This window comes from Mustela erminea, chromosome 5 (assembly GCF_009829155.1).
Source record: "Mustela erminea isolate mMusErm1 chromosome 5, mMusErm1.Pri, whole genome shotgun sequence".
Classification (NCBI taxonomy): Eukaryota; Metazoa; Chordata; class Mammalia; order Carnivora; family Mustelidae; genus Mustela; species Mustela erminea.
Genome location: NC_045618.1, coordinates 40,338,769 through 40,360,132, shown reverse-complemented (window position 1 = coordinate 40,360,132; position 21,364 = coordinate 40,338,769). Strand labels below are relative to the sequence as shown.

The 21,364-nt window shown below is 36.4% G+C and overlaps 1 protein-coding gene and 1 pseudogene across 1 annotated transcript in view; one reads left to right on the top strand and one right to left on the bottom strand.

The window, feature by feature from the left end:
* ADAM10 (ADAM metallopeptidase domain 10) overlaps positions 1 to 21,364 on the top strand; it is a 135,648-nt gene that overhangs the window by 39,696 nt on the left and 74,588 nt on the right. Inside the window, exons 5-6 of the mRNA XM_032342678.1 lie at positions 15,707 to 15,825; positions 19,183 to 19,341. Coding sequence (XP_032198569.1) covers positions 15,707 to 15,825; positions 19,183 to 19,341 — 278 coding nt within the window. The remainder of the gene's footprint in view (positions 1 to 15,706; positions 15,826 to 19,182; positions 19,342 to 21,364) is intronic.
* Positions 8,585 to 14,910, bottom strand: LOC116591978 (annotated as a pseudogene).

Here is a 21,364-nt window from a genome sequence, read left to right as displayed (position 1 = left end):
ATTGGTTGTATCATAACCTCTTTTCTAACTTCTTAGAAGTCTTTGGTTCTTTGGGTTAACAATTTTTTGAGGGGAGGATTGACAAATATTTTAAAAGATTATTTATTTATTTATTTATTTGACAGAGATCACATGTAGGTAGAGAGGCAGGCAGAGAGAGAGGAGGAAGCAGACTCCCTGCTGAGCAGAGAGTGAGAGCCCCATACGGGGCTCCATCCCAGGACTCTGGGATCATGACCTTAGCTGAAGGCAGAGGCTTTAACCCACTGAGCCACCAAGGTGCCTCTTTTTAACTTGTACATAGGGATAAAATCAAACTGTTCATTTGTGTATGAGTCTCTGAAATCTTTTAACCACTTTGAACTAGTTCTAAAACAGTCTGTGCAGGGAGAATAAGGCTGAATCAAAGCAAATGTAAACCCAAAGTGTAACATCTAGATAGAGTCTTATGTTGGTATGGGACATATAGTTGTGTAATATAGCAGTATTTTTTTTTTTTTTAAACCGCAAACCACGGATTGATTTGAATGGAATTTTGATCTCTGGATTGAACAAATGCATTGTGCATTTCTTTTTTTTTTTTTTAAAGATTTTATTTATTTATTTGAGAGACAGAGATCACAAGTAGGCAGAGAGGCAGGCAGATAGAGAGGAGGAAGCAGGGTCCCAGCTGGGCAGAGGGCCCGACACGGGGCTTGATCCCAGGACCCTGAGATCATGACCTGAGCCAAAGACAGAGGCTTAAACCACTGACCCACCCAGGTGCCCCTGTGCATTTCTTTTTAAGTTTATTTGAGCTACAAGAGATGTTTCTCCAGCTTTAATATGCTGTAATATACTAAGTCCACTTTCATGTTTTAAGCACCTAATGTATTCCAGGTACTTTAGTAGTCACTAGTAATAGAGTAACTGAACAGACAGGTCCTTGCTGGTGAGGAGTTTATGGATTTGTGAGAAAGGCAGGTGTTGGATTAGGAATAACAGCTGTGATAAATATTAAGAAAGGAATGTTAAGAAGATTGCTATAGGAGCATTGGGGGATACCGTCTTGTTTGGAGGTCAGGGAAGGCTACTCTTAGGAGATGGCATTTAAACTGATCCTGGAAAGATGACAGAAGAGGAGTTGGTTAGCCAAAGAAGGGAATGAAATGTGTTCTTGACAGAGGAAACAGCATGTGCAGGGATACTGAGATGAGAAGTGGCGTGTTTATGGAATTGAAGGAATTTCGTTATATGAGGGGGTGTAAAATAGGAGGGAGAATGGTTCCAAATAAGACTGTAGTTGTAAATAAGAGCCACATCTCTGAGTGTTTATGTAAGTCATGGTAATAATCCTTTATTTAGTCTTGGAAGGTTTTTAATGATAAGTAACTGTGTAAAGTTTAAAAAGTTCAGTCTGGCTGCAATTGAAGAGTAATTTGGAAGGAAGTTAAACTAAATGCATTGAGGCTGTTGAGGAGGCCATTGCACTAGTAGTCCTCATGGGAGGTGGTAGCCTGCATTAAGCTGGTGTTAGAGGTGATGAAGGAGAGTGGATAAATTTAAGACATTTTAAAGGTAGAATTTATTGAGCTTGGTTGATACATAGGTATAAAAGGAGTTACATAAACCAGGACTGCTTTCTGGTTTGAGCAACTGAGTGGCTACTGGGTCCACTTAGATAAGGAATATTGGAACAGGTTTAAATTTGAGGAGAAATGGTAAGTTCAGTTTTGGACATGTTTTGTGGAATTCATGAGGAGGGCCTAGGAGAGAACTAAATGCCAACAATTTAAATTTAGGTGGTGACTGGGGGGGAAGCAAAGCCTGATGAGTGGTAAGAAAAGTAGAAAACCTGAAAGTGTGGTATTCCAGAAGCCAAGGGAAACAATATTTCAAGGAGGGGAATGGTCAGTTGGTGCTTCTTGCTTTTGTTATGGTGAACATTAGCAATATTCTTAATCTATATTATTTACCCTTTTTTGAATTTCTCTAGTTTTGATGATTTTGCTGGATCTAAATGCACAGGGTAGTCCAGATTTGGATACATCATGGTCACATATAAATAGCTATGGTAGCAAAATAGCTTTTTTTGTGTGTGTGAATTTCTAATGATTCATGAAAATAGCCAATGTATTTTTAGGCATTTTGGTTTTAAGAGCATATTGGCCAATATCTTTGACAACCATCTGTACTAATTCTGTGGTGATCGATTATAAGGACTCCAGTTGTCTTTTGAGTATAGCATGGCTAATTTTGACTTAAATGTGTGAAGCAGAAACACATCAGTTAATTTTAATTAATAATTTGTATGCATCTTTGAAATCTTAAATTATAATCACTTTGTATTAGGTTCACAAACTCATTTCTGGGAGAACAATGCTGAATGAACAGATCATGTATGAACACATAGCATATCAAGAATCTTAGAAATGGTAGTAGAGGACAAATAGTTGTGTTATAAACACAACTGTTTTTTGGTTCATAGTAAAACTGTTCAGACCATTTGTTTTTTGTTTTTGGTTCATAGTAAAACTGTTCAGACCATATACGTGACACCCAAAATCTTCTTACATTTCAGTTTTACAAATAGCTTACTCCCACTTGTCAAACTGAGTGAGCCTTTCACATTCTAAATCTTGAGAGACTTTAGAAGTCACTTTGTCCAGTGTAATATTGGATGATATTTTTGAGACATGGTCATTCAGCTTCGCTTCGTTGTGTTTCAAGTCCCCAAATAGGAAATGTTACTTGTGCTTCCCGTGAACATTTAAGAATCTGCTATATTGAAACCTTTGCTATCATATGCTTTTTCCCCCCTACTCACTATAAAGTGAGAAGATGAAGGTGGTATCTTGTATTTATTTATTTATTTAGTTTTAAGATTTGTTTATTTATTAGAGCAGGAGTTCAGCAGGGAGGGGCAGAAGGAGATGGAGGGACTCTCAGGCAGACTCCCTGCTGAGCACAGAGCCCAGCCCCAAAACCCTGAGATCATGACCTGAGCTGAAATGAAGAGTCAGAGGCTCAAGTGACTAAGCCACTGAGGCACTCTAATGGTGGTATCTTCTTCCTAAGTTCTTGTCACTTGATCATTAATCAGTTAATCCTAGTTTATTAGTATAAATTGTAAAGTAGAAGTTCTTACCATTTTGTTCTTTTTCTTTTGGAAATTGGGATAATCAGGGAGGCAAATCAGAAAACTATCAAATGTTTGGCAATAGCAGAGCAGCAGTACATCCCTTTCATCTGAAACTTTATCTTAAGTGGGAGGGAGATTTAGGATAAGAACTGAGTATAGTACTCATCCATAGGGAAGGAAACGTGAGATGCTTGAATAGCCACGGTTGGATGGGGTGGAGCCTGGGAGTAGAGCTTGGAAGAGGTGTCTGGATCCTTAGGCCTGTTTGGGTCTGGATAGTTAAAAGGGGCACTGGAAAATGTGGATAGGAGTAGAATAATTGAGGAGCACGGGGAAGAGATAATGATAGGTTTTATCTTTAAGAAAGAGAGATCTGAGGTGGGCCTGGGTTGGACAGTTGGTGAAGCCTCCATCTCCTGGTTTTGGCCCAGGTTGTGATCTTGGGGTTGTGAGATTGAGCCTTGCATCAAGCTCTGTGCTAAGCAAGGAGTCTGCTTGGGATTCTGTCTCCCTTTCCCTCTGCTCCTCCTACTTGTGGGCATGCTCTCCCTCTCTCTAAAATAAATAAATAAATCTTAAAAAGAGAGAGAGAGAGCTCTGAAATATTGAAATTGAATGCAGAGGGGCAAATTTCCTTTCTGCTTCCCCCGAAACGGGAATAGGGAATATTGTAGTTTGAAGGGATACGATGATAGAGATGTTTCAGAGTGTTTTCCACATGAAGAATAACCTGCTAGCTGCTCAGACAAGTCTTCACTAATTCAGCAGAAGTTTTGGAATCCCTTCTCTATGCTAGATATTCTATCTTATCTTCTGCTCTCCTCCTTTTTTTTTTTTTTCTTTCAGATTTTATTTATTTATTTGAGAGAGATCACAAGTAGGCAGAGAGAGAGGAAGGGAAGCAGGCTCCCTGCTGAGCAGAGAGCCCATGCAGGACTGGATCCCAGGACCCTGGGATCATGACCTGAGCCGAAGGCAGAGGTGTTAACCCATTGAGCCACCCAGGCACCCCACCTCCCCTGTTTTTTAATTTGTCATTTATTTGTTGATTTTGAGGTAAGATTGGTGTATATAGCATTATATAAGTTTTAGGTCTCCAACATTATGATTTCGTATTTGTATATACTAGAAGTAATTACCACCCTAAGTCTAGTTATCCTCCATTGCCATGCACTTGATCCCTTTTACCCATTTTGTGTACCTCCCAACCCCCTCTCCTCTGGTAACCACCAGTCTGTTCTCTGTATCTATGAGTTTGTTTTTGCTTTGTTTGTTTTGTTTTATTTTTTAGATTCCATATGTAAGTGAAATCATATGTTATTTGTGTTTCTGTTTTTGACTTATCACTTAGCAAAGTACCATCAAGTTCCATCCATGTTGTTGCAGATGGCAAGATTTCCTTTTTATGGCCAAGTAGTATTCCATTGCATAGATATAGCACATCATCTTTATCTTCATCCATCAGTGAACACTTAGGTTTGTTTCCATATCTTGGCTACTGTAAATACTTAAGCGAACATGGGGTCCATAGATCTTTCTGAATTAATATTTGAGATTTTGGTTCAGATTCAAACTCTGATTTTATTTGTATGGTCTAGGTCATAACAACCTTATCTGATCTGTGAAATTAATAATACAGGTGATCCTTATGATTTTGTATGTTTGATTTATGTTAAATATCTGGATAACTCTTAAATCCTGTCATTGTTTTAGTGTTTTATAGAGGCATGTCTTGGAGTACTGCAGGTTTGGTTTCAGACCACTGCAGTAAAGCAAATATTGCAATAAAGCAAGTCAAATGAATCTTGGTTTCCCAGCACATCTGAAAGTTAATGTTTATACTGTACTGAAGTCCATTCAATATGCAATAGGATTATATGTAAAAAAAAAAAGTATATACCTTAATTAAAAAATACTTTGTTAAAAAATGCTAAATGCATCATCTGATCTTTTAGCCGGTTGTAATCCCTGATCACAGATCACCATAATAAATACAATAATAATGAATAAGTTAGAACTATTGTGAGAATTGCCAAAATGTGACACTGAGATATGACGTGAACAAAAGCTGTTGGAAAAATAGTGCCAATAGACTTGGATGCAGGGCTGCTACAGACCTTCAGTTTGTAAAAAAACCACACTATCTGCAAAACATGATAAAATGAAGCACAATCAAATGAGGTATGCTTGGAGGCTCCTGACCGGCTTAGTCAGTTAGAGTATGCGACTCTTGATCTTGGGGTTTTAAGTTTAGGCCCCATGTTGAGTGTAGAGATTGCTTAAAAATAAAATCTTCAAAAACAAGAGGTATGCCTATATTCAGTAGTTTTGCTTGCCATTTGTTTAGTTAACATAACATAGTTGCATAAAGTCAGAGGTGTTTACAGAAACTTTTTTTTCCCCTCTCCAATAGATAAATCTTATTCTCACATAATGTAAAATACATGTAGTCTTGTGTTCTGCGATGATGCCATTATGGCAGACTCTTCCCCTTGGCTCTCCTAGTATGGGAAAGACTTAAACTAGTGATCTGTTTGTCTTCTTACACAGGGTAAAAGTTACTCATTTTAGCTCAGGTTTTAGTTTTACTTTTATCTTCATTGGGGATTCTGATCTATGTGTTTTTGCTTATTTAGGGTAATTGACCTCAAAGACAACAGTTAAGCCTGGAACTAGATCTTTCAAACTGTATAGCCCTAGAATTTCTGGGGTGATTGCCTCAGGTACTGCCCAGTGTGGTGCCTGTGGGCTGACTGTGCCCTTTCCCCTTCTACCAACCCATTCATTTTATCCTTTAAAAAAGTAGATTCTCACACACACACACACACACACACACACACACACACTCTTTTTAAAGATCATTTGAAAAAAGGACTTTTCTGTTTCAAAAAGTGTACTCATGGGAGTAAACTAGGTATTTGACTCATAGTAATGATATTAAATGTTGACAACTTGTCTTAAAAAATAATTTGGATGGAGACTCAGGGATCTTTATTAAGAATAAAGTGAATGTTAAGAGATAACATCTAGAGACCTCAGGAATGTCCTGTTAAGTAGTACAGTTTTATTTCTAGGAGTCATTGAGCCAGGTCTACCATAGACCTGTTCCATTTAGATATGATAGACCTCTGTTTATGATGACAGTTCTGGTCTTTGGGACTGCTGGATTATACTGATGTACTTTTAAGCAAGGCTTTTGCTCTCAGGGTTCTTTCCTGTGTTACCAAGGTACTTCATTAGTTGAGGCCTTTTGTCCTAATATGGCTTCAATTCAAGGCATGTACCCTTTATCTATTGTTTTCTTCTGAGAATCAGAGCCATACTCTCCTTAGCCAAAATAGCAGCTGTATGGACAAAGGCAACTTCTTTTTACTCTGTATTCTTAGTGTTCTAATATATAGAAGAGATACTTCTTCATATAAAGATGTAGAGGGTACATAAACTTCCAGAAATTTTTATAGAGACCTATCCTAAACAAAATTGATGTTGTTGTTCTGGTACCTCTACTGTTTCTTTAGATGTAGAGTGCTTTTCTAAAGCCTAGAAAGGAAAACCAGCTATTATTATCATATGGTACAACTAGATCCTCAAAACAGTGAAGTTAGAGAATTGGAATGTTTGATTTTTTTCAAATTACTGTTATTTGTTAACTGATTTTGCCTTCCTATAATTTCACTGTGTTCTTTTTTTTTTTTTTTTTTTCACTGTGTTCTTTACATCTTTACTATAATGCCATTGAGGAAAACAAGAAAGAATTACAGTAGAAATACTATAATCAATATGAGGGATAAAATACTGTTGATCAGTAGAATCAGTATAGTCGTTATCTAAAGGTAGAAAAGCATTCCAGGTGCAAGTAATGTTCTTTATATAGAGCATCTTTCTTCCCAAAGAAAATCTAAAGTTCTTCTTTGATGACAGTGTGCTATATAATGATAATGATAATGATAATAATAATAATAGTAATAAGACTAAACTTACTGAAAGAAACATAGTAAAAGGAGACAGAGGTTAGCCTTAATCTTGAAAGTGGCTTAACCCTTAAAAAAGAAAATTTCTTATGGTAGTATTATACAATTTTCAGTGAGAATTAAACAAGGTTATATTTTTATTTCATTATCTTACTTGCATTTGTTCAGATTTTAAAAGATGACTTGTTTTCAGAGACTGATAATACTACATTAAGACTACTACAGCACTCAGTGTGTATTAGCTTGACTTTTAAAAAAAAATTTATTTATTTATTTGACAGACAGAAATCATAAACAGGCAGAGAGAGTAGGAAGCAGGCTCTCCACTTAGCAGAGAGCCCGATATGGGGCTCGATCCCAGGACCCTGAGATTGTGACCTGAACCGAAGGTAGAGGCTTATCCGATTGAGCCACCCAGGGCCCCTAGCTTTACTTTTTAAATCACATGCTTGAGATACATTTGTGGTATCGTAGAAAGAGTAAGATGCAACAGCTGAATACTGAAGTTCTAGTCCTAATTCTAGTCTTGTGACCTTGAGTCATACCCTTTGATAGAAATACTCATCACGACTCCTTTGCAGGTTACTCTGAGGATAAGATATAGTAACATAGGTAAAAATGCTGTGAAAATCATAAACCTGTTTACATTTGGGAAGATTATTATAAACTCATTATCTTCGCAATATCACTGTCTCACTTGGTTCTTTTGGAACTTTTATCACCAAGAACGGTATCTCTGGCCACACAATTTTATCTTATTCTCCAAGTCTTTTGAATACAATAATTTACAAAAATTTACTTGTTTATTTATTTATTTATTTTTTTAAAAAAGATTTATTTATTTATTTATTTGACAGAGAGAAATTACAAGTACACTGAGAGGCAGGCAGAGAGAGAGAGAGGAGGAAGCAGGCTCCCTGCTGAGCAGAGAGCCCGATGCGGGACTCGATCCCAGGACCCTGAGATCATGACCTGAGCCGAAGGCAGCGGCTTAACCCACTGAGCCACCCAGGCGCCCATTACTTGTTTATTTTTATTATGGCAAAATAATACATCACTTACTATTTTAACCATTTTTAAGTGAACAATTCAGTTGTACATTTCATAGTGTTGTGCAGCTACCACCACTATCCATTTTCAGAGTTTTTTCACCTTCTCAAACAGAAATTCTTTTTCCCCCCTACAAGCAGGTGAAACAATTTTACTTCACAGTTGTCTTTAAGATCACAAAACACTATGTTCTTCATACAAAAATATTAGTACAGATAACTATACTTTCTAGAAAATGATTATATAGATCCCCAAAGAAAAATGCACACCATTACATGATTTCAGACAAGTTACTTGGGAAAAACATATCTGGACTGATTCCTAAAACATACCATAAGACCACCCTGCATCTTTTGGTTCAAAGTATAGATTACTGTCATCAGTATGTGCTCCACATTCTTACATATTTGGTAATACACATAAAGACTGGTTGGTTTGTGACTTAATGTTCCATTGGTTCATCAGCCTTTTCTTCAGGTTAATCAGCATGTTGAACAGGCTGTACCTTTCTTTGTGGTCTTTCTTCAAGACCTTCTAGGAATGAAGATACATCAGCCTCCTCCTAAGTAGTAAACTCCAAGTCTTTACCAACAATTCCAGTGGAAACATTCTTTGTAGTTCGGTCCTGTTCTGCACGAAGTGTCTTTTGTAAGGCACACAGACCATGTTTAACCAGGTCATCAAACCTAGACATATGTCTCTCCAGGTGAGTACAAGCTGATTGAGAATGGGCTACAGTGGACGTGGCTCTACAGTCAAAGTAGTTGGCAAATGGCAGGTTTGGAAAATATGAGGGCCCACAACATCATAACCAACACCATATGGTCTCTGGATATATCACTGTGTTTGTATCTGGGTCTTGCTTCCAATTAGAGATGCAGGACAAGACACAGGAGGAGGTCTTCAAACAGAAATACTTTACCCATTAAACAATAATTCCCTGGGGCACCTGAGTGGCTCAGTGGGTTAAGCCTCTGCCTTCGGCTCAGGTTATGATCCCAGGGTCCTGGGATTGAGCCCCACATTGGGCTCTCTGCTCAGCGGGGAACCTGCTTCCTCCTCTGTCTCTGCCTGCCTCTCTGCCTACTTGTGATCTCTGTCAAATAAATGTATAAATAAAATCTTAAAAAACAAACAAACAAACAAACAAACAATAATTCCCCTTTTCTGCCCTCTCAGCAGTCACTGATAACCTCTATTTTACCTTCTATCTCTATGAATTTACCTCTTGTAGGTCTCTCAGATGAGTGGAATCATGCCATAGTATGCCTTTTGTGTCTGACTTACTTAGCAAAGTGTTTTCAAGATTCATCCATGTTGTAGCACATAACAGAGTTTCATTACTTTTTTTTTTTTTTAAAGATTTTATTTATTTATTTCACAAGTAGGCAGAGAGGCAGGCAGAGAGAGAGAGAGAGAGGAGGAAGCAGGCTCCCTGCTGAGCAGAGAGCCCGATGCGGGACTCGATCATGACCCGAGCCGAAGGCAGCGGCTTAACCCACTGAGCCACCCAGGTGCCCCCAGAGTTGCATTACTTTTTAAGGCTGAATTATCCATTGTATATGTATTCCACTCATGTGTACATTTTTAAAAATCTATCTATCTATGGACAGTTGGGTTATTTCCATATTATGCTATTGTGAATAATGCTGTTATTAATATTGGTGTACAAGAATCTGTTTGAGTCCCCGATTTTAATTCCTTTGGGTACTTATACCTAGCAGTAGAATTACTGGTCATATAATAATTCTGTGTTTGATATTTAATGAACCATCAAACTTTTTCCAGAATACAATGATTTTTATAAGGCAGTGGTCACTGTAGTTTTTCTGATCTTTGAACCAAAAGTGTAAACAATTAAAAAACCAGATTATGTTTTCAGATTGTTTTTTATTCAGGGCTTGTTGAGAAACTGGGAAGGTAGGATGTGGTTAGCTTTATTTTGTAATATGGTATCCAACAGGAATGTTATGAAGAAGTTATAATTCATAGAAGTATTAAAATAGCATAAAGATATGTATTAAACAGATGGTAGTAGAATTAAAATTAAAGAATTGGAATTTAGTGACTTAATTAATGGAGTAAATTACATCTAGCTTCTAATTATTCTTTCGTAGTTTGTCTGTTTCATAGATTGTGATAGACTTTTAATCTTGTTTTTTTTTCTTTTCTAATAATTTTTTATTTTTTATAAACATATAATATATTTTTATCCCCAGGGGTACAGGTCTGTGAATCGCCAGGTTTACACACTTCACAGCACTCACCAAAGCACATACCCTCCCCAGTGTCCATAACCCCACCCCCCTTCTCCCAAACCCACTCCCCCCAGCAACCCTGTTTGTTTTGTGAGATTAAGAGTCGCTTATGGTTTGTCTCCCTCCCAATCCCATCTTGTTTCATTTATTCTTCTCCTACCCCCTCAAGCCCCCATGTTGCATCACCACTTCCTCATATCAGGGAGATCATATGATAGTTGTCTTTCTCCGCTTGACTTATTTCGCTAAGCATGATACGCTCTAGTTCCATCCATGTTGTCGCAAATGGGAAGATTTCATTTCTTTTGATGGCTGCATAGTATTCCATCGTGTATATATACTACATCTTCTTTATCCATTCATCTGTTGATGGACATCTAGGTTCTTTCCATAGTTTGGCTATTGTAGACATTGCTGCTATAAATGTTCGGGTGCACGTGCCCCTTCGGATCACTACGTTTGTATCTTTAGGGTAAATACCCAGTAGTGCAATCGCTGGGTCATAGGGCAGTTGTATTTTCAACATTTTGAGGAACCTCCATGCTATTTTCCAGAGTGGTTGCACCAGCTTGCATTCCCACCAGCAGTGTAGAGGGTTCCCCTTTCTCCGCATCCTCGCCAGCATCTGTCATTTCCTGACTTGTTAATTTTAGCCATTCTGACTGGTGTAAGGTGATATCATCTCATTGTGGTTTTGATTTGTATTTCTCTGATGCCGAGTGATATGGAGCACTTTTTCATGTGTCTGTTGGCCATCTGGATGTCTTCTTTGCAGAAATGTCTGTTCATGTCCTCTGCCCATTTCTTGATTGGATTATTTGTTCTTTGGGTGTTGAGTTTGCTAAGTTCTTTAAAGATTTTGGACACTAGTCCTTTATTTGATATGTCGTTTGCAAATATCTTCTCCCATTCTGTCAGTTGTCTTTTGGTTTTGTTAACTGTTTCCTTTGCTGTGCAAAAGCTTTTGATCTTGATAAAATCCCAGTAGTTCATTTTTGCCCTTGCTTCCCTTGCCTTTGGCGATGTTCCTAGGAAGATGTTGCTGCGGCTGAGATCGAAGAGGTTGCTGCCTGTGTTCTCCTCAAGGATTTTGATGGATTCCTTTCTCACATTGAGGTCCTTCATCCATTTTGAGTCTATTTTCGTGTGTGGTGTAAGGAAATGCTCCAATTTCATTTTTCTGCATGTGGCTGTCCAATTTTCTCAACACCATTTATTGAAGAGGCTGTTTTTTTTTCCATTGGACATTCTTTCCTGCTTTGTCGAAGATTAGTTGACCATAGAGTTGAGGGTCTATTACAAAGCTGTCATCAAGACAGCATGGTACTGGCACAAAAACAGTACCATTGACACATCGATCAATGGGACAGAATAGAAAGCCCAGTAATCTTGTTTGTTTTTACCATTTACCTGCCTGTCAGGCTCACTGTTGTACCATTCCCTCTTCTGTTGATAAATGTTTTAGATGCAAATTAATGTTAATAAAAGTAATGCATTTGGTGGGGGTATTATCTCAGTTTGATTTTTTGTTTCATTATCTATACTGCTACTTGATTGTGAATGGTAATTGAGAACTGATTTTATATATGGTGTAGTCCAATTTAAATCAGTATGAAGAATAATGTTTTGTACATGTGAGATGATTTTCTTATGCTGCCAGTATCAGGGTTGGAAGGGAACTACTTCAGGTGTTCTTAAATTTTATCTGTTAACTTCCTCTAGGGTTCCTATGTGCTTAAACATTTTAAGTGATGTAAAACTATTTTTTGAGGGGTTGGGAATGTAGCATAGATTGTTTTTATACTGAGCTTAACTTCTTTCTGAAGCTTATAACCCCCCTTTTTTGCATATAGAATATACTCTTGCTTATAATGGTTATAGGATATAATAATTTTGCTGAATAATAAATCTTGAATGATTAAATATACTAAGCCCTTGGACTTTTAGTGTTCTAGTCCCTTTAGCAAAGATGCTCTTTTTCAGGTAGTATTTGTACAGTGAGTTAAAAGTATATATAATGATAAGTTGATGATTTTTCAAATATTGTGATCCTTCAAAAAATAATGTATTTATTTATACCTTCATATATGATCAAGAATTTCCTGTTAACAGAAGAAATTTTATGAAAAGTCAGAATGTGTAGTAAGAATTCAGGCAGGATTCCTGTTTGTTCAGGGTAGTCTGTTTTTAACCTTGCCTGCAGAGTTCCCGTTTAGAAGGTATGTTTGACTTTTGATTACTTATGCCAGGAGATGGAAAACTTAAGGCTCTAAGGATCCTTTTCCTAACCTAGAGTCTTTGTCTCAGCCCTGGGAAGCTTTTGGAGTTTTTTGGTGAGAGTTTTAGGGCAGTAGAAAATGAATACAACCTCAAAATAAAGGAGTACCAAGATTGACATGAAATTAAGGAAAATATAAAATAGAAAAATTGAAAAAGGGACACAGCTTTCTGAAGCTAATGAGTATACCCTGTTGACCCTTATTTACTTGAAAAATGAATTTTTTTCCCTTCAAGATAAACTTTATTGAAGTATAATTTATATATATATTTTTAGTGTATGTGCTGCTGAAGCGAGCACAAAGTGTATTTTACAGAAAATATACAGTTGGCCCTTGAACAGTGTGGGAGTTAGGGGCACCAACCCGTTGACACAACCAAAAAGCCTTGTACAACTTCTGACTCCCCCAAAACTCAGCTGCTATCGATTATATAATCAATAAGACTGGAAGTCTTTGTGATATGGTATCCAACAGGAATGTTATACTGGAAGTCTTATTGATTATATAAATAGTTGATGAATACTATTTTGTATGTCTTATGTATTATATACTGTATTCTTAAAGTAAGCTAGAGAAAAAATATTATTAAGAAAACAATACTGTATTATATTTATGGGGAAAAAAATCCGTGGGTAAGTGGACACATGCACTTCAGATCTGTGTTGTTGAAAGGTCAACTGTACTCATTTCATGTGTGTAGTGTGAGTTAGATTTTGACAAATGTATATATTTGTGTAGCCACCATTCAAATCAAGATAATAGAACATGTCCCTCTGAGCAAAAATTCCTTCATCCCCTTTTGCTCTTAGTCTCTCTTCACCCCAGACAGCCACCGATCTGCTTTCTGTCACTGTAGATAGGTTTGCCTATTCTAGAATTACGTATCTATGCAATTTTATACTATATATATTCTTTTGTATCTTCACAAAAGTGCATATTTTTAGTAGTTTGGCATTTTTTATTGCTGAGTGGTTTGCCATTGTATGAATAAGCCACAGTCTTTTAAACTCTACTTGTTGATACTAACTGAAAAATTGATTTCCAGTTTTTATATATTTTGAATGAAATTGCTTTGGACATTTGTGTCCAGTTTGTTTTTGTGGAGTTATGTTTTATATTTTCACTTCTCTTGGGGCAGAATTGTGGATCATAGGGTTTTCATGTTTAACCTCAAAAAAACTGTCAGTTTTCTGAAGTGTGATTGTACTATTTTATACTTCTACCAGCAATGTGTGGCGGTTCCAGTTACTCTACATCCTACTAACATTTGGGGGTTGCTAATTGAACACTTTGGTTCAGATTCATTGGGGAGAAATTGCACTATGTGCAGACTCTTTTAACAGTTATAGAAGAGACTTGAAATACATTTAAGGGTTTAGTAATGATAGCTAATTAATTGCCATTTGTTTTGCAGCTCCTCTGTGCCAGGTGCTGTGTTAATGACTTTACATGTATTATAAGTGATCATCCTTAAAAGGGCTTTTACAAGATAGAATTTATTATCTTTATTTAAGAGATCAGAATCCTGGGCTAGTTGATTTTAGGCATAAGAGTTGATTCATAGTTTGATTCAAACCCTAGATTCTTTATTTAATTTCACCTCAGTATTTTGGTCTTTGTCTTTTATGGAGGACCATTGAAAATGAGTAAGATTTCGGCTAAGATATTGGTCTTTTGATATTGGTCATCACAGGCTTCTCAAATTAAATTGAGGAAGGTCTAATGATAATTAGAAGAATTAGAAGCCCTAGGGAAAACATATAGAAGTTGAAACGAGTTGTGTGTTTATGTATATGTAAAAGAAAGAGCATGCATAGTTACTTTTTTGAGGAGAGTCATTAATATAGATGCCGCTTTTTTTTTAATGAATCAAATATTTTATTAGTTCAGAAAGGCTCACCCACAAAATATGTATTTATCACTTCAGTTTGTTGTCTGACTGCCACACAGTTCAGCATGATTAAAAAAATTTTTTTTTTTCTGATCAAAATGACCTTAGTCAGGGCTAGATTCCAGTCAGCATGTCAACAGCTCAAACACTGAAGCGTCATAACTCTCGTCAAAGTGTCTCTCCCTCAAGACTGGGTACATAATTGAAGGAGCTCAGTACAAAACAAAAATGTGGAACCATTTGTAAAAAAAAAAAATTAAGAATTTCCAGACGGTGGGAGCCGGGCGTTAAACCCAGCCATGGCCCTTCCAGTTAGATACTCAGAATGCACTGCAGCCATGATGGCAGCCAGGCTCCTCCTGTCTCCTTGTCCTATCCTTCCGTCATGGAGACTGATGTTTCCTCTCTCCTGCTCCTGTATAACAAAGTGAAAGTAGTTGGAACCTTCCCCAAGAGGTGGAGTCTTCCTGACCCTAGTCGTCTTATCTTCTTCTTCTTTTTTAAAAAATTTTATTAATTTTTTTAAATTAAAAAAAAAACATATAATGTATTTTTATCTCCAGGGGTACAGGTCTGTGAATCACCAGGTCCACACATCTCACAGCACTCACCATAGCACATACCCCCCCTCAATGTCCATAACCACACCACCCTCTCCCAGTTCCCCTCCCCCACTTTTTAATGTATTGTTTAAGTTGTGAAAAGTAGGGGAAAATGGCAAAGCTGCAGAATTACTAAAGAGGAAAGACAGGTAGGAAAGACCCAATAGTAATTGGGTCAAGAAGCTTGTTTTTATATCCAAGCAACTTAGTTGCTGTTGAAATTAACTTGTTTTACAATGTGGGAATCAGACTTTTGGCATTTAATTTTTAATATGTCTTAGACAGTTAATGTTTAATTATATATAATTTCAATTTGCATTGTAGCTACTAGATTTAATTTTAGAGCAAATTTTTTTAAAGAAAGATCTTGTATATTTCCAGGTAGACAAATGGTGTGAAACAGTTTATATTTTGCAGAACTTTTGTGCTCGCTTCAGCAGCACATATACTAAAATTGCAGAACTTTTAACAAAAAATGTTTAAAATTTGGATCCTTTAAATTTCATTTTTTTCCTTTTCCATCCTGTTTTGTAGACATTTCAACCTACGAATGAAGCGGGATACATCTCTTTTCAGTGATGAATTTAAAGTAGAAACATCAAATAAAGTACTTGATTATGATACCTCTCATATTTACACTGGACATATTTATGGTAAGTTGAATCTTAGAAGGATCTCTTTCTTTAGTTTTTTTCTGTACAAAGAAACACATATATTTTGAGGTATAGGCATATATTCCAGAGAGGTGGGATAATTCCTGAGGAGATTTAAATGTATTATGAAGGATAACAGTCTTTGAAGAATAAAGTAATCCTTGGACCGATCTCTATATGTATATTTAATAATGAATTACACAGTGCCTGGCTTCTGAAAGAAATGTAGTTGTGATTCTCTGAATAAATATGACTGTTAGATTTTTTTAAAAAAAGATTTTATTTATTTATTTGAGAGAGAGAAAGAAACAGAGTGAGAGAGCATGAGAGGGGAGGTCAGAGGGAGAAGCAGACTCCCCGTGGAGCTGGGAGCCGGATGTGGGACTCAATCCCAGGACTCCAGGATTGTGACCTGAGCTGAAGGCAGTTGTCTAACCAACGGAGCCATGCAGGCACCTATATGATTGTTAGATTTTTAAAAATGTTTTTAATGATTTCATTAATTTTCTGATCTTTCAAGCAAAGCATTAGCTGTGTTTTATAAGAAAAGAGAAGAAACCTTAAATAAAAAAGGGACAAAGTCATTCATAGAAAAATCCTTTTTGGGCCTTCCTGCCTCAGAATCTATTCTTTTTTTTTTTTTTTTTTTAAATCAAGACTTTTTTGGATAAATGTTATACAGCATTCTTTAACATTTAAGTCTTAGCATACTTCAGATGAGAAACAACTTTAGTCATTCAGATCTACAAAATGAAATAGACTTGTGAAGATTCGAAGTATAGATAAAGGTAGCATTGAAGCAAAGCCTAAATATTAAGCAGCTAAAGCAATGAAAAGTGAAATAACAACATGGTATGTCTCGATTTTAAATACCACCAAATTTTATTTGTTAAAAAATGAAAATGTGGTTTATAAGAAAACACTTTGGGAATCTTGTCATGAGAAAAAAATATTTAGATATTTAAAAGATTTGGGAGAGATCAGGTTTTGCCTTTGTATTATTATTTTTTGATCATTTCCATCACTGCACAAAGAATTCTAAAGCTTCACTGTTGTGCAGCCTACTGTGGCGTGAAGTTATCTGTTTCTTGAAGTGAGCTTGAAAGGTACTGCTGGTGTTCAATCTCAGAACAAGATGGACCCCAGCCTTAGCCCTAGGGCCGTGAAGAACAGGGGGCCACAGAGGTACACATAATCTTTGGAGCTACCTGCTGCTCAGTTCTGAACTGACTTTTTGAGATTTGATCAGATGTGTATAATGACTTCATGAAGATTTCTGAAAAGACTTTAGAATGTGCTCCAAACTACTGTGTTCACAATTCTAACAAATTTCCCTTACTAAACTGATTAAGAAGGTAATAGGGCGGGGCGCCTGGGTGGCTCAGTGGGTTAAAGCCTCTGCCTTCCGCTCAGGTCACGATCCCAGGGTGTTGGGATCAAGCCCCACATCGGGCTCTCTGCTCAGCAGGGAACCTGCTTCCTCTTTTCTCTCTGCCTGCCTCTCTGCCTACTTGTGATCTCTGTCTGTCAAATAAATAAATAAAATTAAAAAAAAAAGTAATAGGGCTATGGGGAGTACACTTAACCCAAGAAAAAGTTACATTTGACAGTTTAGTAGTATGGAAAGAACAGTCAAATCTTCTGGAGATATTACAGAGGTTCAAAATATTGTTATAACTATATTAATAAATACTCAAGATGGTTCTCAGTTATTAAGACAAAGTTAACTGAAAGTTAAATTTCATTTCTATAAGATCTTTACTCAAAATCATAACATTATGGAAAATTAAGTTATTAAAAATTTTTCCTATTTTTTATTATGCCAGATAAATGAGGCATTTCTGTACTTAGAATTTCTTACTTGTAGATGAAACTTTGTTAATAAATTACAAGTTTTCTATAAAGTGTTTTTCCATCAGTCTAAACTTCCAATATTGAACCATTATTGCTTTGATCATTTATCTTTCTTGGCAGAATGTAGTGTCTACCTTTCTTTGCTAGGTGATGGTCAAGAAGAGTATAAGACTAGATGAATTTGCAGATAGAAATCATGTTTAAAATACCAGTGTCTCCCATCCAAGTACTGGGTGGTTCAGTGGGTTGAGCCTCTGCCTTCGGCTCGGGTCGTGATCCCAGGGTCCTGGGATCGAGTCCCGCATCGGGCTTTCTGCTCAGCGGGGAGCCTGCTTCCTCCTCTCTCTCTCTGCCTGCTTCTCTGCCTACTTGTGATCTCTGTCAAATAAATAAATAAATAAATAATAAAATCTTAAAATACCAGTGTCTTGGGTTCTTAACTTTAGTCCTAAGTTAATTCACAGTCAGTTAATTAATGTTAATCTATAGTTTAGAAATTGTGGAAAGCCTGATACTTACTTTAATGAGAAAATTTTAACAGGTAAATTTAACTTTTAATGCACCATCCCCCTACTTTTCATTTCTTCATATTATTTGATGGCTGACGCTCACTTTTTCTTTGTGAATATCTCAAAATAGCGTTTTTATCCTGTATTTTCTTTCACTAGAGAAGTATAATTGATGGGACAGTATTATAAATTACAAAGGATTTTTGGTATGCTTTTGTTCAAACTACTTCTGAAATATTTAATACTTACTTATTTTAAAAATATATTTCTAAAAAAAGGAAGCCAAAAGTTTCATACAGATTATGTCAGGTGGGAAAAGAACTTCATTATTTATGGTGATTAGAGCAAAAACTCAAAAGATACTTTATTTTCTTTCTTTCTTTCCTGCCTGCCTGCCTGCCTTCCTTCCTTCCTTCCTTCTTTTCTTTCCTGTCCTTTCTGTTTCTTTCTGTCTTTCTGTCTTTCTTTCTTTCTTCTTGAACTAATGACCCTGTGAGATCAAGACCTGAGTTGAGATCAAGAGTCAGAAGCTTAACTGACTGAGCCACCCGGGTGCTCCTCTAAAGAAACGTTAATATCTGTGTTTTGGAAGTGCATATTTTATCAGTGGATCTCTTTGCCTCTTTCTGAGTTTAAGTTAATTTAACAGTTATTTATTGAATGACTATTGAATTCTTGCCAGGTACTGTACTTAGATGCTGGGAATGTGATTGTCAATGAAAAAGACGTTCTCTTCTCACTGTTGTTATCTAGTAATTGAATAGACTTTAACTACGTACTAGTTGCTGTTCACATCTCAAATTCTGCTTGATATATTCTTTGTGAAAATTAATTTCTCCAATAAATTTGTGTTCAGGTTTTTAAAATATGTAAGAAAAGGGGTGCCTGGGTGGCTCATTGGGTTAAGATATGTAAGGATGGCTTTTTAAAGGAGAACGAATTTAACATTTACGTGAAAATTAATTTTTCAAGTGTTTGTTCCTTTCATTAACAGGTGAAGAAGGAAGCTTTAGCCATGGGTCCGTTATTGATGGAAGATTTGAAGGATTCATCCAGACTCGTGGTGGCACATTTTATGTTGAGCCAGCAGAGCGATATATTAAAGACCGAACTCTGCCCTTTCATTCTGTCATTTATCATGAAGATGATATTAGTAAGTACTTAAATTTTATTAAGTAGCCTTCTGCAAAAAGACATATAAATAGTTAAAAGTATGTGGAGACATGAGTCCTGAACTGTTTTCTCTCCTAAGCTATTAATCAGGCTAGAAAAGAGTTTCACAGCCAGAGTCTCAATTTAACAAATAGTAGACCTGTATGAAGAGTTGATTTCTTTGTCAGTCCATGCCTACTTTGTTGATACGGTACAACCAGTTCTATTTGAACTATGAGTCAACCAACTCTGATTGAATTGGAAATTCTTTATTCTGATAATCAGTCATTTAATGCTATAATGCCTTTGTGTGTGTGGCTTTCCTGTGAAATTTCCTGTAAATTTCAGGGTGGGTATTTGTGTAGTACTGTGTAGTATTTAAGGACTATTTCAGATATTTTTGTATCTCTAAATTCTTTGAGTATTTCTTTTTGGAATCTTGAAATAATTTTATTTCATCTTGGTGAGATTCTAGGTTTATCATGATGGATTTTTGTCCTCTACCCTTGTTTTTACATGATTGTAATTTGTTGGGAGAATTCTTTTTCTGCATTTTAAGAGTAGAAAATGTACTTGTACTTCACTGTTTAATTTTACCATTGTTCATATATTCACAGTCATCCAGTCACGAGAATGCTTTAATGAAATACCACTGAAATACATTCCTCTAATTTATAATGCCTCTTGAATACTCATATTTTATTTTTGACTATAATTAGACTAGTCTCATTTTTTGCCTATTTTCCTAACTTGGCAACTTCCTTCTGGCTTCATTTTCCATTCTACAGCCAGGAATTTATTGTCAGTAATTTCATTCTCACTCCTAATAATATGCTGGAAAGCCTAACCATCTTGGCTTTTTGCTCTATCAGCTCTGACAGTTTCCATACTTCTTCAGTCTGTCCAACTGCTTGTTATCTCTAATGTTGGATTGCTATAGAAAATAGCATAATTATTCTAGATAGGGTGCATTATGATTTTTAGCTACTTACTAACTCACAAATTCATTAATGCTACTTGCTTGTATCTATATGTACATATTTTTAATGCTATTTGCCTATATTTATTCATCCCTGTTTGATTCCTTTTCCAGTTTACCCTGCTGGTGTTTCAGACTTCTCAAGCACCATGCTACAGTCCTTCTTCATAAGCTGGAATATGAATTCCTTTGCCTTCCTTTCTTTCTGCCAACAGAATTACTATCTACTTGATTCGTATGTTACTTTGTAATTTTTTTTAGTAATTTAATCTTCTTGCAGGTTTACCTTTCCAGTCAGGGTATACAAGTTCTCCAAACGTGATTTCTGTTTCTTTTGCTTCTTTAGCATTCCAAATTTTATTTAATATCTGGAGCAGATTCTTTACAGACACTTAATGAAATCTTGAAACATTTTCCTTACGATGTTTTCTCAAAATCAAACAAGGCCTTATGGGAAAGGGAGAGGAGGAGAGTAATGGACAGATTTTGAACACCTGTTTTTATTTGTATTATGATCAAACTTTATCCTTTGCCGATTTACACTTCCCATGAATTATGATTTCTATTATTATTACATATTCTCTCTCATTTCCTTCCTTCTGTCTACTTGTAAGTAGGTTGAGCATATTCTGCTCTTTTTTGCACTTTTATTGCTTCCTGTCCTGTAATTGCATTTTTCCACTTTCCATCTTATAGTAACTTCCAAATACCTTCCTTTACATCAACTTTTCTTTTCCCCCCAAAATGACAAGTTAGCCTGGAGGATCAGTGACATTGGATGTGACTGAGTTTTCTATGCCTTTTGGCATTTAACTTTACCATCGATTTCATTTCTTGTTTTTTACTTGTCCTATTAAAATATAAGTTCATTAAGGGGCACCTGGGTGGCTCAGTGGGTTAAGCCTCTGCCTTTGGCTCAGATCATGATCTCAGGGTCCTGGGATCGCGCCCGGCATTGAGCTTTCTGCTCAGTGGGGAGCCTACTTCCCCCTCTTTCTCTGCCTGCCTTTCTGCCTACTTGTGATCTCTCTCTCTGTGTCAAATA